This window comes from Elaeis guineensis, chromosome 15 (genome assembly GCF_000442705.2).
Source record: "Elaeis guineensis isolate ETL-2024a chromosome 15, EG11, whole genome shotgun sequence".
NCBI classification, from domain to species: Eukaryota; Viridiplantae; Streptophyta; class Magnoliopsida; order Arecales; family Arecaceae; genus Elaeis; species Elaeis guineensis.
The window spans coordinates 72,678,183-72,702,710 of NC_026007.2; the positions used below are offsets into that span (position 1 = coordinate 72,678,183).

General features: G+C 43.1%; 2 protein-coding genes and 1 non-coding gene across 3 annotated transcripts; 1 reads left to right on the forward strand and 2 right to left on the reverse strand.

The window, feature by feature from the left end:
• Positions 1-4,684: 4,684 nt before the first annotated feature.
• Positions 4,685-8,492, reverse strand: LOC105058686 (probable ascorbate-specific transmembrane electron transporter 1). The gene is made up of 4 exons (XM_010941695.4): positions 8,291-8,492; positions 7,835-7,883; positions 7,486-7,685; positions 4,685-4,961 (listed from the first exon to the last, which is right to left on the reverse strand). The coding sequence occupies exons 1-4, from the start codon at positions 8,450-8,452 to the stop codon at positions 4,713-4,715; spliced, it is 660 nt and encodes a 219-aa protein (XP_010939997.2). The 5' UTR covers positions 8,453-8,492; the 3' UTR covers positions 4,685-4,712.
• A 4,912-nt stretch (positions 8,493-13,404) lies between these two features.
• Positions 13,405-17,939, forward strand: LOC105058687 (receptor protein kinase TMK1). The gene is made up of 2 exons (XM_010941696.4): positions 13,405-15,919; positions 17,247-17,939. Exons 1-2 carry the CDS (start codon positions 13,579-13,581, stop codon positions 17,771-17,773), a joined length of 2,868 nt encoding a protein of 955 aa, XP_010939998.1. The 5' UTR covers positions 13,405-13,578; the 3' UTR covers positions 17,774-17,939.
• Positions 17,940-21,101: 3,162 nt separating this feature from the next.
• On the reverse strand, positions 21,102-24,211 carry LOC105058688 (uncharacterized). The gene is made up of 5 exons (XR_012137210.1): positions 23,884-24,211; positions 23,666-23,748; positions 22,380-22,435; positions 22,170-22,288; positions 21,102-21,418 (listed from the first exon to the last, which is right to left on the reverse strand). It is a non-coding gene; the product is annotated as an uncharacterized protein (transcript).
• Positions 24,212-24,528: the final 317 nt, after the last annotated feature.

Consider the following 24,528-nt stretch of genomic DNA (forward strand, 5'->3'; position numbering starts at 1 on the left):
GATCGGCTCCTGACTCAAAGATGCGCCCGACTGACGACTTCGACTATCAGAAGCCGACCTAAAGTCGGGATCACTCTACCTTCGGGGCTGCACAAGTTATCGAAGTCCTACCGACTTACGTGAGTTAGCGACTTACTTAAGTTAGCGACTAACGATCAACATTGCAGCAATGATCGGCATTGCAAACAAATGAGAAAGAAAGAAGTTTCATTCATTGATGAAAAGAAATTACAAAGTCGGGTCGAAGCCCGATTACATGTATTTTCAGAAAACAAAAAGTAAAGGTAGTCGGCAGGGCCCGATCATCCGTCCTAGTCGATCTCTTCGACCGACGGAGGATCGGGGATGATCGGCGTCTCGGCCATGAGTGGCGCTGGATCGGCGGCCGAAGGATGGGCTTCAGTTGGCAAGGGGACTTCGGTCGGCACCTGCTCCGGGACGGCTTCCTCCGCCACGATGATGCCTCCCGACGGCTGGTCGGCCATCTCCTCAGTTCCTTCTCCTTCGGCTCCTTCCTCCTCGGCTAACGGTGGGATGATGCGGCTGACGTCCAACTCCGGGTACAAAGCATGGACGGCGTCCCGATCGTCTTCGAACCCGACCCGGTATGAGGCGAAGCCCGATTCGAGCATCTCCTCCCGGTATTGGTCGGACGACCGGAAGTCCTCCACCGCCCGATCGACCGACTCCCTCGCCGACCTTGCCTCGTCCTCAGCACGGGCGAGCTCCTCCTCGCCGACTCCGCTTCGACCCTCGCCATTTCAGCATCGATCTGAGCGATCGACAGCTCCTCTTCGGCTTCGGCGAGCTTCTCCAGGCTGGCCCGAAGTTGCTCGCGTTCCCCTTGGAGTTCAGCGATGGCACCATCCCGTTCGCGTCGAAGGCGACGCACGGCCCGACCTTTGTGCTTGGCCTCCTTCTTGGCCGACCGGAGATCGGACCCGAGCCGGGAGACCTCGTCGACTAACTTGGCCTCCCGATCGGCCGATTGCTGAAGTTGGTCGGCCAACATTGCCCTCTCAGCCTCGGCCGCCGCCGACTTCTCCTTGAAGGCTGCCCGAACGTTGCCGAACCTTCGGTACCCGGCTTCCAGTTCGGACATCATGAAGATCAGCTGCCGATGGAAAAAATCTCGTCAGAATCGCATAACAAGGAAAATTTCTAAGTTAAAGGAGAAGTGATGCAAAGCTTACCTCAACCATCGTCGGGTAGAACCGCGACAGCATCTCGGTCACCTGCCGAGATCGCAGCGACTCTACGTCGGCTGGGAGGAGGATCCCTTGGCACAACCTCCTCGCAAGATTGTGGTCGGCCAACGCCGACGCACCCTCGGGGTAGTATGCGCTGGGAGGCATTGAGCGGCTCCCCGACCTATCCTCCTCCGCGGGCTCCATCGGGGCTTTCCCCCGATCAGCTGCCCCGACCGAGGGACCGGCAGCGACGGGATGCTGGAGTTCGACCCGGCGCCCCCCGTTGCGCCAACGGATGCCGCCGGACGATGTTCGGTTTCCCGAACGTCATCCGGCTCCACCCGCACCGGCGAAGCCGCCGATGTTCCCTCGGCCGCCTCCTCAGTCGGCCTCTCCTCTACTTGGACCGTCGGAGCCGCGAGGGCTATGACCGGCTCCGACTGGTCGGTCGCCGACGCCTCGACGGTCGGCGGAGCTGGAGCTGGTTTCTTTGGAGGGCGTGAAGGGCCGGCCCCCGACGCTGGCCTCTTCCTCGTCGCAAACTGCCGAATCTCGGCGTCCGTCGGCCTCATCCTTGGTGGTGTCCCTGCAATACCGACAAAAATGTTAAAAGCCGGACCAAGAGCCGAACAAAAAGAAAAGCCGGGGGATCGGGCGATACCTATTCGGGGGACCAGACTCAAGCCGGCATCATAGAGAGCTTGTTCGGGTAACAAGCTCCCTCTGCTTCGGGACCGACATATCTTTCAGTCGGTGGAAGTCCTCCCGGTCGTCCGCCTCCACCCGACTGTTGTCGTTGGCCTCGGTTCGGGGCACACCCCAGCGAGAAGGAAAGCCCCAGGGAGAGGAGGAGGAAACAAAAAAGAATTGGTTCTTCCATCCATGAATGGACGATGGAAGACCGGTGATGAAGGCAAGACCCTTCCGGGGGGTGAAGAGCCACCACCCTCGGGCTTTAGGGTGGGGTCGGAGCACAAAGAATGCCCGAAAGAGTGAAACGCGGGGGTTGGTCGGCAAGAGCTGACACAACAGCGCGAAGGAAATGATTAAACGAACAGAGTTCGGTGCCAGTTGCGCCGGACAGAGTCCGTAATAATCTAGTAGATTCCGGACGAACTCCAGAATCGGAAGCCGAAGACCCGCGCGAAGGTCTTCAACGTATAGCGCCAGGTCGCCAGGCGGAGGGTTGTTGACCCGACCGCCGGCCCCTGGAGCGGAGAGCCGAAACTGCTCCGGGATGCGATAGTGCTTCCGAAGCCGATCGACGTTCGGCCCCGAAAGCGAGGAGGCCTCATCTTCCGGAGCCGATCGGGAGTCGTCGGGTCGGGTTCCCACGACCGAGCTCCCTGGGTCGGATTCCTGGTCATTGTGCCGGAACCGAAAGAAGAAGGAAGAGAAGAGAAGGAAGAAGAAGGAGAAGAGGGACCACGAACCAGATGGATCCCTCCGGAAGCGAGAGAGCTCTGCCCGCGACGACTGAGAAATCGCCCCGGACAGAGTTTCCCCAGCAAAACGGCAAGTGTGGGTCAGGGGTCCGGGAGGTCCTATATATATAGGGGCCGACCGACGGTCGAGATGCTTCCGCGCCGACCAAAGACCTGCAGATGCGCGACGCGTGGCGCCCGCCGGTTGGCGGAGGATTCGGCGCGCCCCGTCCCGGGACGGTCGCACCGCCCACATTAAATGCCGGAGGGAGCGCCGGCCAACTACCTCGACACGCGGCACGCGGAGCGCGGCTCCGCATTAATGCGCCGCGCCGATTCGCGTTCCCGAAGGGACGCCTGACAGCGCCCCACTCTCCCGCGATCGGCGCCGAATATCCGATCGTCTGACGCCGTATCGCCCGGCGCCCGATCTTCTGACACCGACGTAACGTCCGACGCCGTATCGTCCGACGCCCGATCTTTTGACACCGACGTAACGTCTGACGACGACAAGACGTGGCGTCTGACACCTGACGCCGACGTGACTTCTGACACTGACTAGAGGTCCGGATCACTTGGCATTTATGAGGCGTCTGACATCGGATCAGCCGGCGGTACGGTCGGATCCACGCATGCGACAAATCCACTCCCAGTCGTCCAGAATCGCTACCCGATGAAAGCATCGGCCAGCTCACCACCCGACTTAGGAGTGGAGGGGGGCAACTGTTGGGGGATACCCACCGACCGACCGATCGACTGTCGAAGGGCCCGACCGACTGGCGGCCCGACCGACCAACTGGCGGCCCGACCGATTGTCGAGGGGCCCGACCGACTGGCAGCCCGACCGACTGCGCGGCCCGACCGACTCCGACGGACGACTCCGACTGGCCGATAGACCGACCGATCGTCGGTCGGGGCGACCGACTGATGGATGCCATCAGCGGCTAACAACCGGCCATTCAACGGCCCATCGCCGACTGGAGATATGTCGGGCGTATCCATCCCGACCGACTGAACCCAGAGGTCTGATGGCCGACTCACATGAAACTCGCCGACCGACGGAGGAACCCGACGCCACTCTGCTGGCCACCGACCTAGGGTCGGCCGCCTCCTCCGATCGCCGTACAGCCGCCAGATCTTGTCAGCTCTGACACGGACATGCGGCGCGGTTACCTAGGGGCATTGTCCCGCCGAGGGCATTGTCAACCCTGGTGATTAGGACAGCCACACGGCGACATGACATTTTCACGGCGACTCTGACAGTCCACAGTGAGTTGACAGTTCCTCACTTGTCCGCGCCATTAATGACGGCGCCATATACCGTGCTCCACTATATAAACCGGGGAAGGCAACAGTGCAAGGGATCGATCCGCTCCGTCCCTTCCGAAAATGCAGGCTCGCTCCTCTCTCTCTCTCTCCTCTCCCTCTCAGAGCTCTCCGTCTACATTTCATTGTTGCCCAGTCACCTCTCTGACTTGACCGTCGGAGGGTCTCCGTCGGAGCCGCCTCCGGTCAGTGCGGACTTCTTTTGCAGGTGCGCGCTCCCCGACGATCGGCGACGAGGTGATTGGCCGCAACAGAAATAATCTGATTATGATTATTTTTAGACTTGAAAAAGAAAAATTAAAGTACTTTTATATGGTTTGAGGATTTAAAGATCGAGGAATATGGAAATTAATATTTCTCATATCAAATGCATCTATAAACACATTCCACGATCACCGATCACTGAGGTCGATCTTTTTAACATAGCAGAGACCCAATGGTCGGCTGGTTGCTCTCACCAAGACCTTGAATGCCCTGTTTCCTCACCAACCAAATTAAAATTGGCCTTCAAATCACCCTTAATTTTTCTGAGCAAATTAGAGGCATGATAACATGATTGGAAAAGCTCATAGTTGTACAAGAGTCATGAATGCATCTTTAGCAACTCATATTAGGGTAGTAACCTGAGGTCTAGAATTAATCCATCTTGATAGCAATGCACAACATTCCTCTCAGGCATAAACAAGGGAAGAAACCCACAAAAGGTAAGGAAGCCCAAAAGTACATGCATTGAATATTGTGTATATATATCAGGAACATTTTGACCTACAAACTAATCACCTTGGGGAGGACAACGGGAGATGCTCACAGACAAACCAAATAAGAAAAGTATGAGTCCGGTGAAGTTAATCAAACGGGTCTCAGGTCCTGGCTCGGCTCCCTTCTCCACAAACCCGGTCTCTGCCGTGCAAATTGTCATGAAGAAGATAGTCAGACCAGCAGAAGCATGAACCGGGACTGCCCTCGCCCTTGTAGGTAATGATGCTTTTGGGTACCAAAAACAAAAAAATCCAAACAACCACTGGCAAAATAGAAGTTGTAGTAAAGTAGTTGAGAGATCAAAGTTAATGCTTTCTCACAAACATTATGCAAAAAATCAAAGGGAGTATACTTTCTCTAGAGTTTATATACAATGACATGAGTTGTTTAGTTTGGAAAATTGATTTGCTTTGGGTAAAAATCCTGTGAATGAGGCTTAGGTGATGCTTAGGTAGCAATGCGATGCCAGTATTCGCTACAATAGCTGCGAAACAAAGCATCTTTTAGCTTTGATTGTTAAAAAATCTCTAGCAATTTTAGTGTTGAAATATATAAAACTGCTATTTTATTGAGCTAAGGATGGTGCCATCATGCTTTTGCCATGGTTAGATGCTTGTGTTGGGCTAACTGGCTAAGATAATATAGGGTGTCGTTAACTCGCTTATCTTAACTATTCTTGTCAAACACCCTTCTAAATGCCACCCTTTGTTTTTCTGATGAACAGGGAGAAGATATTTGGTACTTCAAAAAGTTCGAAGCACCATATTTTTCCTTTTAAACCAGAGTGAGTTATTCTACCTTGAAAGTGGAAGTAGCTTCCTCTCAGTTTAAAGTATATTAGGGATCCTTCAGCATCATTGTTCCAAATTTATTCATTCTAAATAAGTTGAAGTAGCCTACTCTAGTTTAGGGGTTACATGGAGTCATGTAGTTGGACTTGCACTGTAGTTTCAAGTTGCAAGGCAACTTTAAGTTGCAAGAAGTTGAGCTATAAGAGCTCAATCTTCCACGTTTGGATGGTAAGATGAGAGGAAGCGGTGGAGAGGGGAAGGGAGAGGAGGATGAAAGGAAGGAATGGAGGTGGAAAGATATGAAGGGAGAAAGATTACAGTGGTAGTAGCAAGTATTGAGCTGCAAAGAATGGATTCTTGTGGGGGGCATTTGCTGAAGACAAAGATCCAACTGTCTTTCAAGGCTAGAGCGAAGGTCATAGAGGTGGCTGAACTCGTTGCCGGCGATGAGGGAGTTGATGGTAGGCTGTGGAAAACTCATCGTCATTGAGGTTACTACAAAGGAAGCACCAATTCCAGCAAGGGCTGAGGCTTGGGAGGGAGGAAGAGGGGATGATGCCATGGCATGCTTGTCATCATGGCCATGATTGATTTGGAGGAAGAGGCGCGAGAGAGATAGGGTAGAGGCTCGGTGAGGCAAGAGAAGGTGTGGTCTAACTCTAAGATGAACTAGAGAATCCGGAGACAGAGCGAGGAATGCAAGTAAGAACTTAGCCAGGGTTTAACAGGGGCGTCAAGCTGTAGCTCACCTTATGGTCGAACCAGCCGCAAGTCAACCTACAGCTTTCAGGCCTGGGCTTCAAAATCTCTGTAGCTTGACCTAATAGCATATGGTGCAACTATAGTCCTCCAAGCACGAGAGCTGGTCTGTCCTATAGTTGTTGGGCTTACAATGTAGATTGACCTTTGGCATGCCAAAAATCTTCTTAAAGTAGGCTAGGAATGGTTCAACTCAATCATTCCAAGCCAAGTCATTCTGAATAAGTGCAAATAGCCTCCTTTTGGTTTAAAGTGATTGCCGACGATTCGACTCAATTATTCAAACCTCCCTCATTTTGCAAGCAAATAAGATCTTGAAGATTATTTAATAGTGAATTACTTGTTTTCTTGTTGGTCTGATCAGGAAGAAAAAAAATTCTTTCAATCCGCACAACTTAAATCTCTCAAAAAGTTTAAAAAAAATAGAAAGATGGCAAAAGTAGGATATATCCTTTTTCTTTTATTAATGATTTCAAAATTAATATATATAGCTTCTATTTATAATAGCATGGTTTGCTCTTACATAATTCGAGTCAGATTCCTCTTATAGATCAAATAGGATTATCTTTTTTTTAAAAAAAATAACTAATAGAAATAAATATAAAAAATTGAAATCCTATAAAAGAAAGATTTCAATTTCTGCATCAACTTTATTTTCAATCACTTGCTTAACTCTTCACAGATGGGAGATACATCCGATCAAAATCTCTCCCCCCCCCAAAAAAAAATGATTTTATTGGCCTATTTCGAGACTCGAACGATGAAATTTAAGCATGATTTCTAGCTACACTACACCCTTCAAAGGATGACAAAATCATGGATTTCAAAAGGCTACCTAACTTTTTTTTTAAAAAAATATCTCAATTAAATATCATATAATCAAGTTATGACCTCCAAAAATTGTGCTTATAATTTGGCTTTCCAATATAGCAGATCTTGCTCCTAAACTCTGTCGAGCCTATTATTATGACTAAAGTAGTCCATATCGAATTTGGCCATCTTTTTGGATTACTTGTTCATCTAACTTGTCTCTAAACAAGGTGCAGGCAGGGAAGACAAGATGACGCAAGTTTGCACATGCCTTCAACACTTATCCTATTAGTCTACTACCTAGTAATACCTAACTTGATAACTCATAAATTTTCACCTATATAGGCCTATATTAATATTGGTCTGATATGCTATTGAAACGCTTGTGACTGTGAGGATGTTTGTTTTAAAATGTGAGGGACAAACCTGCAAACCGAATAGGCAGATGGTACACATTCCCAACCATGAGTGCAAGCTATACATGTCAGGTATCAGGCTCTCCCTGTGATATTTGAAGGCAACATAGACCCCAAAGATCCCAAGAGTAAGAGCCACTAGATGAAGCGACATATGCACGCATTTTTGCACTTTCTTCAACGCTGGAACCGTCTTGTAAGCCATAATACCTGCTTAGCACCAACCCATACAATGCCATTATTGAATCCTTTTATATAACAAAATAGTTGCCACATCAATAAGACACTTACACTAAAATTTCATTGAATGAGTTAATTATACAACAAGATAGCTTGTGATTTGATTCACACTGTCATACCTTCTCCAATAACAAGTATGAAACCCAAAGTCATCACAAGTGGATGCACCTACATTAGGCACCAAAAACACACAATTGTCAAATTCTATACATCTTAAAGATGCCTGCTAGAGTTAGAAGTTTGTTTCTCTTAATTTAGGAAAATGGTGGTAAATGAGGACAATTGTGTTTGAAATAATTAAGCTATAACATAATAAGAGAACAATTATAACAGAATCAACAAGAGGTGAGACAGAGGCACCATCACAGCCTGCTAGAACTTCTAATCACCATAGCTTGGATGCATGAAAACATTGAAAGTTGCATGAGCCACGCAATCAGCCAATTGTTTTCCATCCGTGCAGTGGTCATTTTAACTCAATACTATTTGTTAGCAAACTAAACTTTGTCCATATGGATGCTGAATAACACATTCAGTTATGGAGACTAGAGAGTTATTAGGAGGAAACCATGTACATTGAAGATGAGCTCTTTGTTCTCTGAATGCAGGCGGGCACCACCTCCGAAGTGGAGCACCCATACGAGCACAAGAATGGCTGCAGTCAAGGCAAGAACGTGGGCTACTATTCCTGCACGAGAGGCTACAGTGAGGAATCCAGGCCTCGCGGTGATGGCCATGGTGCTCAGAAGAAGATGGGTAAGTTAAGGAGGTCTCATATTGGACCTGGTTGGTTTCATATAAGGACTTGTCCCTCTCCTAATGTACAGCTAAAAAGAGATGGGGAATCTGCTGCAATGGCTAAGAGACTTTGTGAATTGGGTTTGGTATATTGAGTCCTTTATCATAGTTGGAGAGGTTAGAACCTAAGCAAGGTATCAACAGCCACTGTTTGAAAAGGAAAGCATACAAAGATAATACCCAAGTAATATGATATTTAAAAGATGAGAATGATTAGCTGGTACAGTGTTAGAATGGACTGTCACAAATGAAAAGGCTTCATCCATGTCTGAGGTGGATCCTTGCTTCCCCATGTCCTGGAATGAGGATTTGGTGTGTGGACTATTGCTGACATGAAGGGGTTTCGGCTAAAAGTGAGCAAATTTTCACAAGGATGCACTCAAAGTCTCAAATTGCTTTAGATATAAATGTGTGACCTGGACCTGAGGCTGTGCCCCAATCCTGGCCACCAATATGCAGTGGACTTGATGAGGCCTCCAAGCTCACGGATCCAAATTACAGAACAAGTTTGTTAACTAGGACAAAATCAGTGGTGTAACCCTTTTTTTTTTTAATCCTTAAAAATCAGTGGTTTAACTTAATCTCCTTGGCCTGTTTGGTTACCTAATAGCTAATCAAGGATAGATATCTTTAACCATTTCTAGCCAATTCCTTAATTAAATAACAATGTGCTAGAATATTTTGTTGTTTGGTAGAATTCAAGCATTAGTGGGACAAAGGTGTGGAAAAAAGTAACAAAAGTAAAGAGAGAGAGAGAGAGCGAACAGAGCTTCCACGGTTAAATCTACCTCACTTCTCCTAAGAAATAAAGCTATTTTTGGGGTGTCGACCAAGTAAAGGTAACGCATCATTCTTCGCACTTGTCTAGCTAGTTAAATGAGTCATCACGGTCTAACAAAACCCTTGAGAGAATCCAACCAGTGCCTTGAGTTTTCAAATATGACTAACTTTATTTGGTTAACGCCAGGCAATTCACATTTTTTAATATATTTATTTTTCTTAGTTTTCTAAATTAGTTTATATTTTGTGCTAAACTATATTTGATATGCCTATGATTGAGGAGATGTTCCATCCAAAAATTGCTGCAAATCCTAACTCTGATTTCAAGATTTCATGGAAAATAGTCAAATGGTGCAAGGGTCACTAAGTAGTTGTTGATCCTATAGCAATCATATGCTCTATATCATGCTTTAAAAATTTGATTTGATAAATTTAAAGTTCTGCAGCAAATGGAAAATTATTCTATTTATACTTATATAGTTTGGGTTTTATAAGATTAATGCTCGACGTTTAAATTAGAGCTATTACCATTAAAAATAAAATTGGAACCAAGTCACATCCTGACTTTTATAGAATATGTTACTTTAACAAAAAAAAAAAAAAAAAATCTCATGTCGATGATTTGAGCCATTAAATATACTCTACTAATTATAAACTGTTTGTACACCAAAAATTATAACATCCGGAGAATCTTAGTCTATACATCAAATAGTTAAATATTAGATAATTTAAATAGCATAAAATAATATATTTTCAATCACTTATGCATGGCAAGCGGTGTCCAAATGGTTGATTTTTGCTACACAAATAGTTAGAGAGGGTAGTCCACATTCAAAAACTTAAATTATTATAAAATCTCCATCATATAATTTGAGAAAAGATGTAACTTTCAAAGAGTTACTTCAAATGTAAGGTGATCTAGATCCTTAAAAAATAAATATTTAAAATATAATATTTTTTATTTCATGCTTAGATAGTAGAAGAACGTTGTCATACTATGTCACGTCCCAAATCCAACATCTAAATCGGATACATGATGGCCACATATTTTTTAGAACAAGATCCTAAAGAATGTACAAGGCCTTAAAATCTATTACAACCTCAAGGTCCTATAAACATTATTGGTCTCAATTCATAATAAATATCAATCTTATATAAATTATAAAATTTATTTATTCAACTGTTATTAATAATACTCTATCTAATCAATCTTTTCAAATCGAAATTTCAACTTTAGCCAAGTACAAGTATTTTGTAATTCTAAAAAAAAAAAATATTATGAGCTTTACAATCCAATAAGAATCCTATCACAAATATATTAATATAATAATAAAATTAAAAAAATAATGAATGGGCAAGTATCAAAAATAAATCATAAATCATAAAATCTTATATCAAGCATGCATTATAATTCAACAGTTACATAAATATATATATCACGAATCATATATTACCTTAAATCCATCATAAATATCACATATTTCTTCATATGATTTATCATTTATATTTCATTAATCTTTTTCCAATCAATCATCATCTTTTAGCTTAGACTAATCATGATTATGCTTCAACCTATGACTAGCAAACCATAAACCTTGCTTTAGCTTATAGTGGCAATCTAAAATAACCACACTTCAGCCCGTGGTAGCAAACCAGAATATCCGTGCTTTGGCCTACGATGGCAAACCAAATTATTTGCATGTCGATCCCCGATAGCAAACTAAGATATCTATGCTTTGATCTGTGGTGGCAAACCAGTGTGTCATGATTCGACTCATGACCAACAATCTAATATATTACGATTCTGCCTATGACCGGCAATCACATCATGGCTAGTCCAAATTCTCTTACATATACAACAGTTCTTTTAATAATTTATATTATATTTCTTGTTTAATTTTAAATAGTAAATCTCATATGTCCAACAGTCAAATAGTCAATATTTGATACATATATAATAAATAATCATATATCCAAATAAAATCAAAATCATCGTGTAGGATACAAAAACATGCATACAAGTGATCCAAAATATATACGTATATGTAAACTCCAAAATAAAAATTGTTACATAGATACCAAATTGTATCTTTTTCTTATGTACATATCCTTATAGAGAATTATATAAGGAGATTCTTATCTCTATTGGTCTCAGATCCAAATATAACTGTTAATCAACCCTTCAATCTACAAACTCAAAATCTAAGTGTTTTTGCTCAACACCTTGTACAGATAATTAAATTTGTATATAATCAAAATCAAATATAAAAATCATAAATAATTATGGATATCATGGTAAATGATCCTAACACTATATGTCCAATACTCCTCGCAATAGATCAATCTGAGCGTACCTAAATATCTTGACCCTCTACTAGTCTCCCTAAAATTTTTAAAGAGAGAAATCCATGAAGAAGGAGGGTAACAATCAAGAAAGAGAAAATTTTAGATCGAAAAAGTAGAGAGAAACTCATAGAGAGAGAAACTCGTTAGAGAAAGGATAGAGGGAAGAGAGCAAATTCTTTTTTTTTTTTTTTTTTTTTTTTCTTATTTTCTTTCTTCTCTGTTGAAACAGGGAAAGGGGGTCTTAAGCCGACCCACCTCCTATGGCCAATCCTCCCAGTGACATTCCATGATGATTGGGGCCCTCGATGGCCTCAATTTTTAGCAGTCAGAGCATGTCGGTGATAGCGGCTACTTCGATGGAAAGAAAAAAAAAAAACAAAAAAAAAAAGAGGATGGATCCTCTGAGAAATTCGAATGGCCAGTGGTACAATCCAGCTATCAAAAGCTTTCTAGAGTTCAAAAAGAGAATAAAAAAAAAAAGATTAGAAGGGTCAGCATTTCAACTCTCACAATAAGTCAACGGTAACTTTGTCGAAAATGTACGATAGAAAGAATTCTCTAAACCTTTGATATTACCGGCAATTTAATGAAAAAATTGAACGATATCTGAAGAAAAGAGGTTGAGAATTTATATACGAGAGTTCCAAGGCTTTCGTCGAATATGATTGGCCTTAAGACTTTTTTTTTTTTTTTTTTTTTGTTAGATTTGAAGAAGAGAGGATCCTCCTCTTTCACTTCATGTGCTCGGTGCATGCACGCGGTTTCAACTGATTTTGTTTTTTTTTTATTTGCTTTGATATTCATAGAGGAGAAATTTTAAAGATCCGGGTCCTTAATGCTACATGATCGATGGTGATGAAGCAAGCATCAAACTGTTACAGCATTTAGATAAGTAGTATTCGGTATTGGAACCCAACACCAAATCAACTCTTTTGTCCGACCCAACTGGTGAGGGGGACTGCGGTTGGCAGGCAGCAGCTTTAAGTCCACGTGGTCACGCAACCAACCAACTCGTAGCACTTGTCCGAACTTTAGACAATTTTTTCATTTACCAATCTGCCCTCGTTTCAAAATCATGAAGTCTTAGGATTCTTCCAGGTCAAATGTCCCACTTTCCATCACCCTACCAGCTTTTCTATTCTACATCCTTTCCGAACACTCAAATCCCCCTCAACAACCATTGTAATTTATATTTCAGCCATTTTATACATGCCCAAAATTTACAATGTTCGTTATTTTAGATCTTTGGATTAGGAAGATATAAGATATGATTTTAGAAACATGAGGTTGGCCTTGGAAAGTAGATAGAAATAGCGGAAGATATAAGTAGAAGCAAGTAACTTTCAAGCTTCACTTGTCCTATGGAGAGAATGATTTTGATGTTAGTTGGATCACATGTACTACTAAGTTGGTGGACTATTCCAATCGGGAATTAATACATATGTATTACATTTTTCTTCTTCCATTTTTTTTCTCGTCCGTCTTTATGCATGTTGGCTTGTGCTTAAGCTGATTTAAGTCTGTGGACTGGAGCCGATCCAACCAATAATTTTCTGTGACTTTGGAAGCAATCATACATCAGTCGCCATCAATTATCCAAACGGACAGCAGTTATCCAACTTGATTTTATCTGCCAAGTTTATTGAAAAGCAGACATTAAAAAAGCGGTCCCACTCTAATTTTCCGAAGGGTTTTGTTGCAAGACACCAGTAAAGCGGGCGGGGCATTCTGGGAACTAACACAAGCCTCCATCCGCTCCCAGGAAACTAGCAGCAAAAGGATCCAACAAGCTGGCTCCAGGCCCCAACCCCCATGTGCTCCCTCATCGTGAAGCTCTGAACTCTTCTCTCTCTAAACCCCCTCCTACTCTCCTTCCTCTTTTTAACTCCTCCCGAAATGCTCCTTCCCTGACCTTCCTCGCCGGAATCCCGTCACCGCCATGGCTTCCTCTCGCCGCCACTTTCGCAGCCTTCTTCTACTGGTTCTACTGACCTTCCTCGTCGCCGGTAACGTCCACCCGGGGCCGGCAGAGACCGACGCGGGCGACGCGGCGGCAATGCGGGCCCTGGCGAAGGGCCTGGGGGCGGATCGGGCCTTGGACTGGACCGGCCCGGCCGACCCCTGCACCTGGACCGGGGTCACATGCACCTACGCCCGGGTCACCGCCATCCAGATCGGCAACCGGAGCCTCGTCGGATCCTTACCGGTGGAGGTCCGGAACCTCACTGCTCTCCTCCGGCTGGAGCTCCACAACAACCAGCTCTTCGGCACCCTCCCCTCCCTCGCCGGGCTCTCCTCCCTCCGGGCCCTCCTCCTCCACGGCAACCGCTTCTCCGGGGCCCCCCCGCCGGAGTTCTTCGCCGGCCTCTCCTCCCTCCAGTCCGTCTACCTCGACGACAACCCCTTCGACCCGTGGTCCATCCCGGCCAACCTCAAGGACGCCACCTCTCTCGTCAACTTCTCCGCCAACTCCGCCAATGTCTCTGGCGAGCTCCCGGAGTTCCTCGCCACCGCCTTCGCCTCCCTCGACCACCTCGCCCTCGCCTTCAACCTCCTCACCGGCGCCGTCCCTGCCGCCTTCGCCGCCGCACCGCTCCGCTCCCTCTGGCTCAACAACCAGCTTGGCAGCACCCGCCTCTCCGGCGGCATCGCCTTCGTCGCCAACATGACCGGCCTCGAAGAGCTCTGGCTTCAGTCCAACGACTTCACCGGCCCGATCCCGGACTTCTCCGGCCTCCAACACCTCGCCGACCTCCAGCTCCGGGACAACCGCCTCACCGGTCCCCTCCCGGCCTCGCTCACCTCTCTCAAGTCCTTGAAACGAGTCACCCTCACCAACAATCTCCTCCAGGGGCCGGTGCCGGCCTTCCCGGATTCGGTGAAGACGCTGGACCTCGACCCGGAAAGTGAACGCCTTTGCCTCACAAAAGCAGGGGACTGCGATCCCAGAGTCAATGTCTTGCTCTCCATTGCGAAATCTTTCGGCTATCCTGATAGATTCGCTGAGGATTGGAGGGGGAACGACCCGTGCGACGGCAGGTGGGTGGGGATCAGCTGCGACAGCGCTGGCAACATTACGGTTATGAACTTTCAGAAGATGGGACTGAATGGGACCATCTCGCCGGACTTTGGCTCGATCACTTCGTTGCAGAAGCTCCTGCTGTCTAACAACAACCTCACCGGTAGGATTCCATCGACGCTTGCCAAGTTGCCATCTTTGAAGGCATTGGACGTGTCGAACAACTTTCTCTGGGGTCAAGTTCCAACCTTTAGCAAGGATGTTTTGGTGAACACAGCCGGGAACCCAAGTATTGGGAAGAATGCTAGTACTGCTCCGGCTCCGGGTAATGCTACTACTACCAATGGCGATTCAAAGTCAGACGATGTGAGCCAGAGCAGCAGCAGTGGTAAGTCTTCTTCGTCTGTTCCATTGGGCATCATTGTCGGATCAATGGTTGCTGCAGTATTGGGTATCAATATTCTTGGACTGCTCGGTTTTTGTTATTACAAGAAAAAGAAGCAAGCTTTTGGCAGAGTTCAGTGTCCAAATACTATGGTGATACACCCCCAACACTCAGGGTCGGAACCGGATGTGGCGAAAGTTACAGCTGCTGGCTCGAGTTCGAATGGCAGGACTGCAAGTGACACCTACAGCCAGACAAGCAGCTGCCCGAGTGATGTACATGTAGTTGATGCTGGAAACATGGTGATATCAGTTCAAGTCCTTAGGAATGTCACCAACAATTTCGGTGAGGAGAATATCCTTGGCGAGGGTGGGTTCGGGGTGGTATACAAGGGCGAGCTCCATGATGGCACTAAGATTGCAGTGAAGAGGATGGAAGCTGGGGTGATGGGGACGAAGGGGTTGAATGAATTCAAGTCGGAGATCACGGTGCTTTCTAAAGTCAGGCACCGCCATCTGGTCTCGCTCCTTGGTTATTGCTTGGATGGAAGTGAGAGACTCTTGGTCTATGAATACATGCCCCAGGGGACACTAAGTCGCCATCTTTTTGACTGGAAGGAAGAAGGGTTGAAGCCTTTGGAATGGAAGAAGAGGCTGAGCATTGCTTTGGATGTGGCCAGGGGTGTGGAGTATCTGCACAGTTTGGCGCATCAAAGTTTCATCCACAGGGATCTCAAACCCTCTAACATTCTTCTTGGTGATGATATGAAGGCTAAGGTTGCGGACTTCGGACTTGTTCGGCTTGCCGATGGAAAAGGTGGCTCCGTTGAAACCAAGCTTGCAGGAACTTTCGGGTATCTCGCGCCAGAATATGCAGGTAATTCTCAATTCCATGGCCTGACTATTTTTGTTTATCTAGTTTGTAGTTACACTGGGAAGCAGAGAGAGTTTTTAACCCAGATCTTGGATTTGATTTCATGCAATACATCTTGAAGTTTTTGGAGTCACAAATTTAGGTATCTTTTTTGGAGGAATGCTAGGTTAGTTGTTTATGATTTGATCAACGATGCACGATATATAGTGAGGTTTTTAGTGTTTTTGTTAGAAGAAACGCGCACAAAAAGAATGTACAGGCTGCCAGGTTGAGGAGCAACGGACAACTTACATGTCCAAGTTGATAATCTTTTCAGATTTTTGTGTTATGCTAGATCTCTGTTTCTTGCTATTTAACTTGTGGCTTTCTAGATCGATCTTCTTCTATATATGATGCTGTGCTTTGATGGACCTATCATGGAATATATCAGCATCAATGTTAGTACTGAAAATATCTATGTAGTCTTAATTGAAGGGCATGTCTCACTAGTCTATGCTGGGTTACCTTGAATGCACAAAGAGGGAAAGAAATGGCTTGCATATCGTATACTAGGAAAGATAGTTACGTTGCCACATCTCAATCTGCAATAACGGGTGTAATGTTGGAGCATGCGGATGAGAATCCCACATCTCCATATCGTGCACTCATCCCATTATACCCCCAGAAGGGTTACATCTAAATTGATGGTTGCCAGTTACTTGTCCACTAGAAATTGTGGTCACAATGTGTAGTGATCTGATCCTTGCCTATATTCTAGTTATAAAGTGGTTGTTCCTTACTACAAGGAAATGCTGAAATAGACCATCCGTTAAGAGTGAATGCCTAAATTATAATTATTGGCATATCTGACTGTTACTGCTCTCGCTTTTATTGTAGAAGAAAAGAATTCTGACAATATAGAAATGCCATGTCTTACTCAGTTATTTCACCTTTCATGTAGAGATTATACTTATATTTAACTTGAAATCTTACATTACGCTGCACGTGCATTGGCTAAATTATCATTCAGCACTCCTTTTATTCTAACCACAGGGCTAGCTTATACTTCTCATTTAACCCTTATAAATCAGTCTAAGGAAACAAATATATGGGATGCTATTCTCAAGAATAGATTCTTAACTTATCCTTATTTCCTGACACCCTAAATGGGTCTCTCTGAGTAGATGATCTTTAGTCCTATCTATATGAATGTCCATTGAATATGCAGTGCTTGATTAATTCTTTTTTGCAATTTCCATTGACCGTTGGTTGGTGGACTGTTATAGATATGGAATTATGGAGTTGAAATCTGAGCTTCAGATGTTTATTAACTATTGGAACATCTTTACAGTGACTGGTCGTGTGACCACGAAAGCTGATGTATTTAGCTTTGGGGTGATATTGATGGAGCTGATCACTGGTCGGAAGGCACTAGATGAGCGCCAGCCAGAAGAGAGTGTGCACTTGGTGACATGGTTCCGAAGGATGCAGCTCAACAAGGACACCTTCCGAAAGGCCATTGACCCCGCAATAGACCTTGATGAGGACTTCGGGAGCATCAGCACTGTTGCAGAACTCGCTGGCCACTGCTGTGCAAGGGAGCCTCAACAGAGGCCTGAAATGGGACATGCCGTCAACGTCCTCTCCTCACTTGCGGAGCTGTGGAAGCCCTCCGATCCTGACTCAGAGGACAGTTATGGTATCGACCTAGACATGACTTTGCCTCAGGCACTCAAGAAATGGCAGGCCTTTGAGGACAGTGGCCATTTCAATGGTGCTACATCTTCATATATCGCAAGCTTGGACAACACCCAGACCAGCATACCCACAAGGCCACCAGGCTTTGCCGATTCCTTCACCTCAGCTGATGGAAGATAGTTATCGAGCAAGGGAAAGAGAGAAATGGAGAGTTCAGTGAGGTTTGTTCATTCCCTTTGTTTCTTGTATTTGCTTCTGTTTTTGGCTGCTTCTTCCCTTTTTCTTCATGTATGATGATCTCTTAGTGGAACCAATTTAAAGCTTAAACACGCTCAGTTTTTCTTCTTATTGTTTTTCTCTTGAAGTTTGTGAAGATGGACAAATGTTTTATTGCAATGAGTTGTCATGTTGTTGTAATATTATCACCTTGGTGCTTGAAACAGTTGGCTGATGATCCCATGGATGGAATCTTCTGGTTGACATTTGGTGAAAAATTAGACTTCTGCCTTTTTTGTCTATTTGGAGCTTTGATCTTGGATAACCTTCAGCTCCTTGCATCATTGTAGGTCATATACATGAAGGCAAGGCAAGAAATTACTTCTTGCCACAAAATTGGTCAGAGATAGAGAGAGATGATCCCTTTTTTCTTTTCTTTTTTTTTTTTTTTTTTTTTTTTTTTTTTTTTTTTTTTTTTATGTTTTCTGGTTATACGTTCTCTTTGTTGATAATGTTTTACGGACAATTCTCTATGCCAGTGTGCTTCTGAATTTGCTGCAACAGGCTATCTGCATCTTTGCATGGCTCTGATTAAGGCTAGATAACAATGGCTACAACCAAAAAGCATTCAATGCCATCTTAACCGACGGGACTGAGGATTTAATTTTCTTTCCATATGAGGTGAACCTGCTACAAGAGCCTATAGTATGGTTATAACATACTATGCCACCTGCTGCAAGAACATGCATGCTAGTTATGTGGAAGATGGTAACCATACTTCGTATATATGCAAGGATCCTAGATTACTGGAACTACTGCATCAAGCTGTCAACCGGAGCCACTCTCGACGACTACTATTTTGGATTCAGATATAATCGCGCAGTCATGGAAGGAGAGGTGAGGCATTATTACCTGAGCTGCACCATGAGGAAGTTCTAAAGGAGATGCTGATGGGAGTTCTGGAAGCGTGAAATGACTAAGGAGAAGGCATGCCAAATGGGTGCCAACAAGCGAAGATGAGGGGGGAAAAGAAGGAAGGATGGAGTGCAGGAAGTGTGAAAACGTTGTGTGACGTCGAAAATGTGGTGCAGCTGCAAGGTCGGAAAAGCTGTGATCCGAGCAGAGCACTGGTAGAATGCATGTGATCTCGACCATCATAATGAAGAAACTTTCAGTGACTTGGGGGATCGACCTCGTTTGGAGCTTACCTGAAGCACTCACCGCAATAACAACCCATTTAACGAGCTATCAGCTCGGCTAGAGATGGTCTCAACATGATTACGGGGCGTTAAGAGAGAGAACTTGCATTCTTTACGTAATATCTAAAAAATAAAATTTTTTATAATATTCAAAAAATATCACAAAATACTGTACATATATTAAGAGCTTTGTTAAAAAAATAATTATATAATATTTATCTAAACTATTTAAATATTTTTAAAATTTATTCATTCTTTTTTTTTTAATATATACCTACGTAAGCACGTGCAGCCGTTTATTTTTTGACGATATTTTTGAAGTATAACAGTACCCTGTGATATTTTTTAAATATCGTAAAAATCGATTTTCTTCTGGCACCGTCCTCAACCGTCCTCATGCGTCTTCCTCGGAGAGAATCACGGCACCCACTTTCTTTGCTTCTCCCAAACTCTTACTTCCTCTTCCACATCAAAGCTTTATTTAATGGTTTAGGAAATGACTAGAAAGGATTTTACATTGTCTACTTAGAGTCTATCGCTTTGTTTGTACCTCTTCTCTTCTCTCTCTCTCTCTCTCTCTCTTTCTATATATATATACACACACACACACACACGGGCAGTTAGGTCCATTCTCATCCTAGCATACCAGGCGAGATAGTCGAGATGACCTTTCATCCATTCTTGAAATAAAGCCTCGAAAAGCTCATCATCTCTGCAATACGCCAAATGCAACCCGTCGATTTTTGTTTTCATTAAAATCGAGGGGTGCAATCTGATGCAGTACCTGAATCGCCCCATCTATCCTCCTGAGGATAAGTTTGGTTTCAAACTCTGATTCGAACAAGAGTATTCAGAGTTCTCACGGTCCGCACCGAAACAGTACTTTACCCCTACATGTCCAATCAACTGCTGCACCTTAACGTATTTCGGAGAGAACCAGCTAGCTCTAGGTTCGAATGGCATTTCATCCCTAATCACAACTCATCCGTTGATTCTTCAACATCAGTCGGTTCGGACCTCCACTTAGTTTCATCCAAACTTCATACTGATCACGGATAGATCACTCAGATTCAAATTCATAAACAGTGACAATCGCTCTATGAAGACTCACTTTCACTGTAACTCCAATGAGTTCCCTTAACCAAGCTACTGTCTATGAGTCGTCGGCTCATTCTTCAACAGATACGCGGTCAAAAATCACATTCTCCTCGTACTGTTTGGGAACACTCAATTCATATATGTAAGTTCGATCATTGACAAAGTTCAAAAAAAGGATGGTCCATTCACCTTCTTTCCAGTGACCCGTGGAGCTGATAAATCTACTTTAAAGAGAGGGAAGCTAGGAGTGCTAGTCCTAAAGGGAGTTTTCACTGACGGCTAACTCTTAAAAAATGAAAGAAGAAAAAAAGAGATCAATACTATTTTCATTTTCCTCCGTGGAAAAGACACTGTGCTACTACCATAGCTAGGAAACTCTGTGCTTTTTTTTTCTCTATAGCCTTACAGAAAGAGCAAGAAAGGCTCTAAAAAACTACACACTACAAACTATTCTATTCTTTTTCCGTTAAACCAAACAAAAATGAATAATTCTAATCCTATAAAGTTGAATAAAAATTCAATTGATAATTTAATATAATTGCTATACTTAACGTGTGACTCGTTAGTTTTCCTTTAAAATTTAGAGTTGAGATTCAAATAATATATATATATATATATTTGGATAAGGTTCAATATGTTTTAATTTACTACTAAGTTTTTCTGTCCGTACACTATCTAGTTTTTCTTTTTGTTTTGGTTGAAAATTTAAGCTTGGATTCTTTCTCTTCACATATTTTCGTTCTTGTACAAAGACTCCAGTTTATTAGCTCTTTCTTTTGGCAGGGTTACAAGCCTCGGTAAAAAGCTTTAGCGGCTTGTGCTCTTACCATAGCCATAACCCAGGAGTCCTATCCAAAAGTTTTATCAAACATAATTTTTGCCTGCGTTTTTCTAGAAAAATGGAAAGCAGAAAGTAGAAGTGATGCAAAACAAGGCTCAAGAAATTAGCTCGAGTTATAGAAAAGGACACAATATATGTTGTTTCCTGCAGAAAATTAAGAAATGAAAAAGTAAATGCTGATTGGAATTCCAAATCTGTAGGTATTGGCCAATACAGAATAGCCACATTCTCAAGGGACATCCTTGCCTTGAGTTACATTACCATTACTTCAAATGAGAGAAGGGGAAAAAAAGAGATCCACATGGCAAAATCGTCCGATCTGCTTTTCAGATTTAGGTGTCCCATAAAACGGGCGTATAACGTACTGCTAGCTCTAATCATCCCTGGATATATACACATACAATCACCATTATTTTAACAGCCAAGGTTTATTGATCAATGACATTCAAATCAGTACAACGCCAGTTTCACCTGCTTAACAAAACAGAAAAGGATACAAGAATCAGTACTTTGCCTCCTCCAAAAAAGGCCAGCAAATATGTTGAACGAAAAACAAATACTGCAACACATCAAGTCAATTTTAGCATGAAAATTTAGCACTATCATCTAGACATTACATTTGTTATAGAAACAAAGGCACAAAATGTCTACTTTTCAAATCAGAAGTAGGCCAAAGGAAGTTCATATAAACAAAAGTCCCCGATGCACATGTTTTTCTTTAGAGAACTATATCATTAACATGCCAGAAAAGAATTTATGAAGTTCATAAACCGAACAAGCAGTCACATGGCAAGAAAAATAAGTTCACATAAACAAAACTTCTCGATGCACATGTCTTTCTGTAGAAAACTATATCTTTAACATTAAGGAAAAAATTTATGAAGCACATAAATTGTATAAGCAGTCACATGTTTGGCATTCAGAAAATATTTAGCTACAGGTAAAAATAAAGAGTTTTCACTCACCAAAAATTCCAAAAGAACTAAGGTGTTTAGAAGTTCAACAGAACTAAAATAAAGATGAAACTAGTAAATAGTAAAAATACCTGCAGAGTCACCAACATCACAATCATTATGCATCCAATGATACTCACCTATGAATCTCGTTTTTCTAGGGTAAATGCACTGATGTAAAGCACACAGTACACCAGCATCCTAAGCTAGCCCAATGTGCTCACAAAAGCCCAAATAGACTAGACCACCGAAAAAAGCAATGCACTTACCTCTTCATAGCTTAGCAGTTATTGATCTGGATTATAAAAGCTACTGCTCTTTGACACGCTTCTCAACTTCTTCCAATTCCTTTATCTCCTTATTATATTTGCAAATATGGTATATACACCTGTTCGGTCAATTGAAAAAATAATTGTTTTTGAGATATAACCAACACAAAGTTTGCATGCTGAATAGACAACTGTGACATGATACAGTACCAATAAAGGAGACATGCCAATACACACAGAATAACATTCCTTTGTGCTTTGAAGATCTGCATGGCATGATATTGGCATCATATTAGTAATATAACGCTATGTAACTTCAAAAATTGAAAACTATCACCTCTGCTAGCCCCTCCCTCCAAAGGCAAGGGATTGTCTTATGCCCAAAAAAAAATAGAAAGGTTACTATTGACTGATGAAACAGGAAATCAAGTTTTTCCCTAGACCACAGCAAGATTCGGAGGGGAGACAATAGATATAAGCCAACACCTACAAGCTCAAGTGTGTGATCAATGGAAAGACCGACCATTACTCATGTATATTTGAGTCACAATTTGCCCTACTAAGTAGAAACTCCAACCATGCTAAAACTATAAATCCGCATTTTGTTTTCAAGCAAGATCATCCCCGTTAACTAGCTCTTTTCCCTATCCAACCAAATCATAAGGATGGCTATGATATAGAGATGGTGCATTTTTTGAGCAACTAGTACTTAGTTGCTTCAGCATGCCCCATTTTATTTTGATTTTTCGCTTTAAAACAATAAAAAACATGGTGTGCCAAATACACTTAAATTCAATTAAAAATCCTTATCTTAACGGTTCTGTGTTTATCAATTTTTTTAATGTTATTGATTCTTTACAAAGAGATACCTCATCTTCAAAAATAAGGGCTTTTAAATATCTTCTCAAGCTTACATCCAAGGTATCTTAAGTTCTTTACATGCCCAAAACCATAGCGAGCCTGACACGAAGCACAGATATTGAAGTATTAACTCATACTGTAGCACGTTTTAGGATATGTAGCATAACAACAAATTTGGCCAGTTATTTGGTTGTATATCACGATTTGCAGCATATTATTGCGGTGTTTCTTCTTCAATCGCTAAGTAATTTCTGTTTATTATTTTAATCGCTCGTGCATATAAATTTCTTCCAGTAATTTTTCTGTATTGGGGTTAACAATTGGTAAAATCAGAAAGATCATCTATTCAAAGAAAGAAATAATTACAATATAGGGTTGGAGACGGGGTAGTTCTGATGTGATTCACCATCCAACCCTACAAAGACGACATCCGACGTATGGATTGGCCGAAATTCCTAAATAAAGACACCAGTTTTCAATGTCTATCAATAAATCTCGATCTAGGTATCTGCATAGTTCCCCGATTTGAAATCTTGAACAGCCAAAGGGCATACCAAACATAAATCCCATCTCAGAATTAATTAAATAAAATAAAGAAAGAGAGGAATAAATCGAGAATCGAGAGAGGGGCTTACAGATTTCTCGTATCGGATCCTCTCGTCCGTGGTGCAGACGTCGCCGGCGCAAATCAGCCGGTGCTCGTTCTTCCAGTGTAGATCTAGAAACACAGAAAGAAAGAGAGAGGGATCAGATCGACCAACACAACGAAGCTCTCATCCCATCTGAGAAAGAGATGAGAATATCATTCATCGGATAGGGAAAAGAAAAGAGAGAAAGTGGGGAAGCAACGGACCCAAGAGCTGGAAGGCGGCGAAGGGGAGGACGCCGGTGAGGGGCTGAAGGAGAAGGGAGGCGAGGGCGACAATCCGAGACTTTAGGAGCCTCGGGCCGGGAGGGTCACCAGCAACGCCACCGCCGCCTCCGCCGCAACCACCCACGACAGGATCATCCACTGCAGCGCCATTCTTTCTAGATTGATTAATTCTGCTGCTTCTCTCTCTCTCTGAGACCAGAAGCAGTGCCTTTACCATTAACTTCTTTCTTCCTTTCTTACACGAGAAGGAACAGGGCAGAAAAGGTAGATTCTTTGCGCACGGTGGCGGTGTAGAAAATCCGTAGAGTGCATCGCTTGGCGGAATAATCCACCTCATCATCGTTTTTCAATATATATTTAATAATAATTATTTTTTTATTTAAAATTTTAAATAATAAAAATATTTTTTATAAAAAAATTATGATGTTACGTAGCATCCTATAATACGCTATGTTTATCGACCTAAAAAAATTATGACTTTTTACTATAATATTTTACGTTAAATTATAAATTTTATACAAAATATCAATGAAAAAAATATTTTTATCTAATTATTTTTTAATATATACTTAATATCTATAATTTTATTTTTTATTTAAAAATATTAAATAACAAAAATATTTT